The 8651-nt window shown below is 31.3% G+C and overlaps 1 protein-coding gene across 1 annotated transcript; it reads right to left on the reverse strand.

Moving 5' to 3' along the window:
- Positions 1–2094: 2094 nt before the first annotated feature.
- Positions 2095–4945, reverse strand: LOC108473854 (60S ribosomal protein L18a-like). Its single transcript, XM_017775682.2, has 4 exons — positions 4820–4945; positions 4582–4697; positions 4418–4481; positions 2095–2724 (listed from the first exon to the last, which is right to left on the reverse strand). Exons 1-4 carry the CDS (start codon positions 4832–4834, stop codon positions 2383–2385), a joined length of 537 nt encoding a protein of 178 aa, XP_017631171.1. The 5' UTR covers positions 4835–4945; the 3' UTR covers positions 2095–2382.
- Between the last annotated feature and the right edge of the window lie 3706 nt (positions 4946–8651).

The following is an 8651-nucleotide window of genomic DNA, read 5'->3' on the forward strand; positions in this document are numbered from 1 at the left end:
TCTTTGCCAGTGAGATTGCTTCAATGTTATAGAAGTATTGGATGGGATGCTATGATGCGAGGCTCGCTGGTCTTGAGTTTATCTTTTGCCTATAGGTGATATTGTGTTGCAGTTAATTGTCTAGGGAAAATATCATGTCACCCTCGACAACAGAGTAGCGATCAGTTGTGGCACCGTTCATAGTTTGCTGTCAAAAAGGACCTCATTTCAGCTCCAATGACACCTCAAGTACCAGTCTTTCCTTGGACTACAACCCCTATCAAAGCTCATAAAAGAACTTGTGAATTTGGTCATCTTCTAAACCCGAATCAGTGATTGAACTGATGGTTTATAAGGTGTGAATTAGGATTCAGCCCCTACTCTTATGGTTTAAGGTGTTGAAAGGCTCGGTCTATCATGAGAAAATTGAAATATTAAAATTGATTCTTTTAATCTGTTTATTATATTTAGCAGAACACTCTCGATATATGGAGAAGATAAAATTATTTGGAAATTCGATTTCAACGTCGCTTCTCCATTAAAAATGTTTATGCCCTCCTTTTATCAATTAGTTCAACCACTCACGTCGATATGCTTGTCATTTTTCTCTGGAAAAACTCCATAATTTGTCTCCCACCTAAGGATCTGCTCTCCAATGCTGATAATCTCTGTCCTTTTTGCAAGCTTTTTAGAGAATCTACGAAACACCTGTTCCTTGAATGATGTTTTGCTTGGGCTGTCTGGTTCGACACTCCTTTTGTCCTCTGATCTGATGCCCTCCAAATTCCTCCTTTTATCTTCATAGTTTCGTCAATGGCTTGACTCAAACAACATTGATTCTCTTTAACTCGAGGCAACTTTACACTTACATGTTTTGTACCCTTTGGATAATTTGGAATCAAGGACTGAACTCATCTTTTGGATGGCTGAACCCTCACCAATAGGGCAATTCCCAAGATTCAAAGCCTGCACGATTCTCTAGACATTTCGCAAAATCATCAGTCAAGGAATCAAGCTCCTGAGACAGGTGCAAATTCCCTCTCCACATTGTAATGTCAATTGCAGGCGAAATAACATGACTGGTGGAGCTACTATCGTTCAGGATTATAGCGGTTTTCAGATTTTGTCCATTGGAAGCTTCAATTTTGTCAACAAAATTCATGCCAAGTTTCTCACTCTCCATTCTATTCTTACTCTAAAAAATCATAATATTTCTTCACGTAAGTTTCTTGGAAGTGACAAAAATGGTTGAATATCATTCGTGAACGCACTAAAGTAGGATGAAATCTCCAACTAACACTTGATAATATCAAGCACCTCCTCCACTCTATCCACATTCATAACGGGCTAATGGGTAATAGGTGTCTATGCTAGTTTTTCGTGGTGTTAACCAGATTTGTAACCAAAAAAAAAAAATTGTCTATTATATAAAAAAAATAAAAACTGAAGCCTAGAACTTCATCGTCAGGGTAAATTTACCAAGTTTCTTAGGTGGTGCTGAAGCCTAGAACTTCCTCGTTTACGTTCATTGGTTCTTTTTTCTCATCCATACAGCCACAATTTTCGAGTATCTTTCATTCTCCATTTTTGTTCACCCTTCACTGGTTCTCGTGAGGTCAAGATGCACTACCGGTTGCAGATCCACCATACGTAGAGATGAACCAAGTGGATGCTTTTTGGCCGAACTGAGCCAAAAGTTTAAACACATCAGTTTTTTCAAGCTTTTCCGCATAAACCAGTTCTCGATTTTAGACTAATTATTGGTTCTCTCAAATTCCCACATTTTCTGGTTTTGATGCAATAGTTCTCTCAAATCCTTCAAATGCTAGGATCCACACTAATGCAGATATTTAAAGACAATAAAAAGTCCGAAGAAAATAAAAAAGATAAATATCAAAATTATATTTTAATTTTGATTTAATATGTAACTACATACATAAATTTTAATTTGTACAATTTTATACATGAATCAAATTATTGATACAATTAGTAGTATTGCATCATTTTATATTATATTACACAAAAATATTTATATCTACCCCATTTAAAAATAAATTGATACATTTCTTTCTTTAAAATTAAAGTTCTATGTATATATTTAAATTACAACCAAAATTTCAAATAAATTCACCAAATTAAAGTTAATATCAAATTGCACAATAAAATGTATCCGCACCATGCATTGCAGATGCATTATACAGATCATTCACCAACTAGAAATTAGCAAATTCACCATGTTCATTAAATTAAAAAGTAAAGTCATCAAAACACAATCTTCGAAACATAAAAGAACTATAAAAGTTAATATAGTGTGTTCAAAATTTGATAACCCCTCTCAATCTAACAAGGGAAGTAATCAAACTATAAGGCATTAGACCTATCACCACCAGCCATGAAAGACAACTACATAAACAAGTTGGGTTTGGTTGCCTTGTATGTCGTCTTGAGCTTCCTAGTTGGTGGCCTGACCTTCTTGGATACCAGTGGGAATTTGATTTTGGAGTTGTGGAACTGCTTGGTGCTGTCCCTCTTGCAAAGTTTTGCTGGGATGGTAGCTGTCTTGATGATTTGAATACAAGGAAACCTCACCCGGTGACGAGACGCCATCTCAGTGTACATCTGTTCTACAGCACCATTGAGGGTTGTGTCTCGGTATTCCTTGTACATATTGTGATAACCAGTTCGACTTTGATATCGCAGCCAAATGCCATAGTTCTTGATCTTGGTAGGGTTTTTCTCAAAGATCTGCAATCAAAAACATTTATTGCGAGAAAAAAATTGGTTTCATGGTAATTTAGGAACAATGCATCATTCTCTTTAAAATAACAAAGGAACACAAGTGAGCCAGCATCAAAGCACAAATGCATTGCTACAAGGTTTGACACTAATTTAAGGTATAAAGCACGGGTAAATATGTAAGCATGTTGTCTACTCTACTCAACTGCTCTGTTACCCGGACTTGGCAGTTAGGGGTGTTGTACCGGTGTCAACACGATCCAACATGGATTCCAACACTGGAAACGGATCAGATCCAGCAAAAATCAACGGACACAATGCAGGGAGAACTGAGGGAAAAAAAAACAGGAGGAAAGGAAAAAGAAAGGTGTATACGCAGCAGATGCGATGACGTCGACCATCGACGACTTCTGACAGAAATTGCTGGAGGAAAAGGAAAAAAAATCTGCTAAGTAAAGCCCCAGCAGCAGGCGGCATAGAGAAGAAGACTAATGTTGTGACTTTTCACTTTTCTAGGGGTTTTTTTATCGGTCCAGACTCCAGACCAGTCCATTATTTTATAATTCACAATGGGCCAAAAGTTAAAGCTTAAAAAAAAAAAAAAAAAAACCTTTCAAAAGAAAAGCAAAGGCTGGAAATAAATTAGGTTATGAGAGGCATAAAAAAAATTATATTTTTTAAATGGGAGACTCCGTGTCCGACTTTTGGATAGTGTCCCCGACTCCCCTGTTTTGAGATTTCAAGAATTACTGTGCCCGAAACTTGGATCCTTACCCCTGTCCCTAGTCTCATTCACATAGCTCAACTGTCCCAACTCCAAAACATCCAAACTCCCAGTACAAGAGAGTTTTAAGAAGTATTTTCGTTTCTCAAAATCTAAGGTTTTATCTTCACTCACAGTGGTACTTCATTCTGGTGGCATCAAATGACCTGATATACCAGGCTCAGATGAATAACTAAATACCATCCATGATTAGATCTAAGGCTATTCATTTAGCATGATGCTTCTTTTAAATCCAATCAAACTGATTGATCAAAACATGTTTCTAGATGAAGACCATTTCAAGCTCAAGTATGTGAAGATCATTTTTTTTTTAAAAAATAGAACATTTCTTATCCAATAAGCAACACTTAAAACACACACAAAAATTAACTCGGGTGGCTTAAAATGTCTAATTCCATATACATGGAAATGGTGAAACATCATTCCCTCTTGAGAAACAAGATCTGGCTAAACTAAACCGAGAGGATAGAACATAAGCCTACCATGTTTAGCAGTGACAACTCTACATCTAGTATATGGTAAACAAAGCAATCAAATTAAGAAAGATATTAATGCTTAAAATGCTTTCTCTTCTAAAATAAACAATGAACCAAAAATCAATGTGTTTTATTTACAACACCTTTTCTCTTAAAATATAGGCATAAGAGAACCTCCAAGTTAAAATTATGTGATTAGGCCAACATTTTTTGCTTTTCCCCCTCTTTTCTTAAACACCTTGTATGTCATAATGCAGTAACTCCCAATTATGAATGAACAGAGTAACTGTAATCTTTCATCATTAATCAACACAACTAAATAGTAGAAGTTAATGAACAATATAATATAAGGTTCCTATATGATAAAATGCAATGCAATTAGCTTGCTTAAGCCATACACTAATGGGGGGTTCAAAATTGAAGAACAAGTAAGGTTGAATACCTCATTGATGGCCAAAACTTGTCCATTGCTTTTCTTCACCTTCTTCAGCTTCCTCAAAAAATACCTAAACATGGAACCAAAATTAAAATTCCAATCCCCTATCTCATCAAGGAAATCAAAACAAACGAAATCAGGAATTATCAGCAAATTGCAAATTTACAGACCAAAACTTGGATTTGGCACGGACTTCGTTAGTGGCCCAAAGCTTCATACGGTAAATCTTGGGATGCTCATCTGCGTCTGTAGGAAGACCTCTGCCCACCACTTGGTATTGATGAAACTGTTTTTTTTTTTCAAAGAAAAATCAAAAATCAAAAATCAAAAATCAAAACCCAAAATCCCATCACCATTTTCTCAACAACAAAAAATGGAAAAAGAAAAGAAATAGAAATTTGAACTTACCCTAAAAGCAACCATTTTGGGATACAGAAGAAGAGAAGCTGCGGCTCACTAGTTTGGTTTGGTTTCCTGGTTTCTCCCTTTGCTTCTCTCTCTAAATAAAAAACCCTAATAATACTTTCTTTTTAAGTTGTTGGGGCTTAACTGGGCCTTAGTACCTCAGATCCACCCAAATTCTAACTTTTTATAGAAGGCCCATCTTCCAATATTTTTCCGGTGCTGTGGTAGAAGGGTGAGATGGCTCGGTTCGGTTCTGTTTTTTAGTTTTTTAATTGAGTTGGAGTATTTGATTTTTTTGTTTTTTTCATTTTTCAAAGCAAACTCAACCAATTAACATAAGAAACCGGTTATTATCGAACCATACTTAATTGGTACGGATTTTAAGTTTTTATATTGTTTTTCAGATTTTAGCTTTTGGATTTTACTTAGATAAATTTATTTTTGGATTTGTACTTTTCAACTTTAATTAAATAAATTTATCTTTGTTTTATGTTTTTAAACACTATTTAACAATTTTTTCAATTATACATAAAACCTTAATTAATAAATTTATATGAAAACTAAATTGTAAAATTTATAATCATAAATATTTGTTAAAAATCTAATTAAACCTTAATTTAATTACTCTCGATCTTCATTGAACATAATCAAATATTAAATCATTTATATTTTAGAACTCTCAATGTGTAATGATAGTTCAACTTGGAAATGTTAATTGATAACCAAAATTTTAAAAGTTTTAACAATAATAATAATTGAAGAATAAATACAATGACGTATTAAGTATAACCGAGATGAACACTTGAATTCTTATAAATTTTAATAATAATAATAATAAATAAACAATGAATTTGTGAGAGGTTGACACTCAAATTAGATTTAGGGTTTATTTTTATTTAATTATAGGATATGTAAAAGCATAATAAAAGTTATTTTTAGAATTTAGAAGCAATGGATTTTGTTTTAGGTTCTAAATGGGTTTTTGTATTGGCCTTATATGTTCAAAAATATTGGATTTTTTTTTTGAAATTTTTAAACTTTCTTTTTTTTTTTTTTTGGATTTTTCGGTGTCCAATGAAATAAACTGAAACAAAATCAAATTGATGTGGTTCAATGACATTATCTAACCGAAACTGAACTATAAAAAAATTGAATTGTCGGTTCAACTCGATTTGGTCAATTTTTTGCTCAACCCTCCTAGGTAGTGGAAAATTTTAACTTGAGATTTTGTAATGTGTAATTGAGTTGTATTTTAAAAAAAAAATTAAAAAAAATATGTGACAAAATCTCAACCTTGCTTGTGGAATGAGAATTTTTCACTGTCTGTACCAAATAATTACCCTTATTTTTAATATAAATTATTAACGATAATTTTATTTAAAAATTTTACTATTACAAATATAATACGTGTATAAATAAATATTCGAACAATTAGTATGTAAAATCAAATTAGTACAAAGTCAACAGACGAGAAATTGAAAAGAAATGGACAAAATTTATCCATGGCATATGGACTGTGTTTGGTGCAATTGTAAAAAATATATATTGTATTAAATTTAAAATACATATTACATTAAAGTTCATACTAATTAACTAATAAGTGTTGTGTATAATGAGAAGACATATTGTCGTCTTAGTGAGAGAACTCGAGTTCAAACACTAAAGATAATATTATCGAGAAATCAATCACAGATCCCCAAAATATTAATTTTCATAAACTATAAAAGAAACATGAATGATACTTTGATCAAATCCAAAATAAATCAAACTAACTAAAATTTAGTTTATATTTTGGCTTAAATACTTGTTTGGTATTTGAACTTGACACTAACTTTAACTTGATACTTATGGTTTTTTTTTCTTTTATTCCAGCTTAGTATTTGAATTTTTTTAGCCAATAGTTGTAATGTGATAACAAAAAATGACGTGATAGTATAAGATTATTATATGTGACAACGTCACATCATTTACCTTGAAAAATAAAAAACTTTAAAATTATTAATTTATAAATAATTTTAATAATAAAAACAATATATTGTAAGATATTTTCCTCTTTTAATCCTTTCTTTTTTTTCCTCCATTGACAAAAAAAAAAAACAAAAAAAAAAATCAGAGACATAGTGAAAGGAGTCAAACCTAAGACCTTAAGTGAGATTGAGACAACTCCAGAAAAATATAGGGCAAGAAGTTTTTTGAGAAATTCAAGTGTCGGCAAAAAGTCGATGTTTGTTATTATTCCTAATGCTCTAAGTTGATATTAGCTCTGGAATTGTGTTTATTCTACGTAACTTTTTTTTTGGTAAAAAAAAACACGGAACAAAGCAACTACATCAAACAATTAATATTAAATTGATCTAGAATTATTACGATTAACAATCAACAAATTTTTTATTGAACTTAGTGGAACTTCAAACAACTAGAGCAAAAAATTTCTTGTTGCAACATATTTAGTCATATGATCCGCAACTTCATTCTAAACTCTCAAAATATGGCAAACTCGTACTTTCCATCTTCTATGCAACAATTGATGTAGTAATCTTAATTTCACCTATCTTACTTATAATACTATTTGAGGTTGACATCAACCTAATATTCTAAAACATAACTTATCTTTCGGGTAGAATTAGGATATTTTTAGGTAAGTTTTAAAGTTTTATGTTACTTATTTTACATATTTTATATTTATTTATTCATTTAATTAGAGTACCCTTTATATAACACATGTAAAGCCAAATATTTAATTAGTTTTAAGAGTTTTTAATTTATTTTTTATTTATTAGATAGAATTCAACTATAAATTAAATTATTAATGCCAAAATTTTTACTTTTTAGAGTTTATATTTTGTTTCAAACATTATCATGTAAATATCTATGAAAGGAGGTTGGCTAGTTAAATTGGACAAAATTAAATAAACATGAAGTTTTCATTCTTTTTTGTGGGAAGAAAGTTTTTTTAGAGTGGAGTAATTTTTCTTTTATTTCTTAGTTATCGATGTTTCTAGAAATCTTTCTAGGAGTTTCATAGATAGTTCAATTATTGATATTTTAATCACTATTTTATTAAGATTTCACAAGATAAATTTATCTCTTATTATTGAATTTTTTACTATCATTTTAAGTCATTACTTTAGAATTTCTAAAAAATATACATTTTTTATTTCTTTCTTTCGTCTCCCTAGCTTAGGTGCGTTAAAAGGAGGGGAAGTGTAACACCCCCAACCCAACCTACGAGTTTCGGTTAAGTCGAAGGCATTATATTGATCACCGAGGTGATCCTATAAAGTCAATCTTTTGCTTTTAGTTGGATTGTATGAAAATCGCTCTTCTATTTTAAGGGGAAATATTCTTTAATTAAACCGGCTTTACTTAGCAATTCAATTACACTATTATTAATGTAAAGTTTTGAAAAAACAGTTAAAGTTGAAAAAGACTTTTCAAAACTTAGAGTATTTGTAAAGCAATGAAAAAACATTATTAAGAGTAATAGTTTTCTAAACCAAATAACATGCAATTATCATAGTATTAACTAAATATCGTGCTTAGAATTAATAAGCTAAACAATCCCAAACCTAAGATATAAAAACAAGAAATAATTAATAATTACAACCCTAAAAGCGATTAAGGAAAACTTTTAATGTAAACTTTAAATTAAGAATAAAAAATAAGTTGCTAGTCTAAGGTTCCTCCGATGTCATTCTGAGTCTTAGTTTCCTGCATTAACTGAAAGGTAAGAAAAAAGGGAAGTGAACGTATGGCAGCTCAGTGTGAGTCTTATTTTTAAACCACTACATATGATTATTCAAACAATAAAGCATTCAATTTATAGCAACATAGC

This window comes from Gossypium arboreum, chromosome 7 (genome assembly GCF_025698485.1).
Source record: "Gossypium arboreum isolate Shixiya-1 chromosome 7, ASM2569848v2, whole genome shotgun sequence".
In the NCBI taxonomy this organism is placed as follows: Eukaryota; Viridiplantae; Streptophyta; class Magnoliopsida; order Malvales; family Malvaceae; genus Gossypium; species Gossypium arboreum.

Bases quoted from the DNA above. Each gene is read 5' to 3' on its own strand.
- LOC108473854 (XM_017775682.2), bottom strand. The intron at 4,482-4,581 runs GTCTGTAAATTT...TTCCATGTTTAG, and splicing joins CGTGCCAAATCCAAGTTTTG to GTATTTTTTGAGGAAGCTGA. The intron at 2,725-4,417 runs GTATTCAACCTT...TTTTGATTGCAG, and splicing joins AAGTTTTGGCCATCAATGAG to ATCTTTGAGAAAAACCCTAC.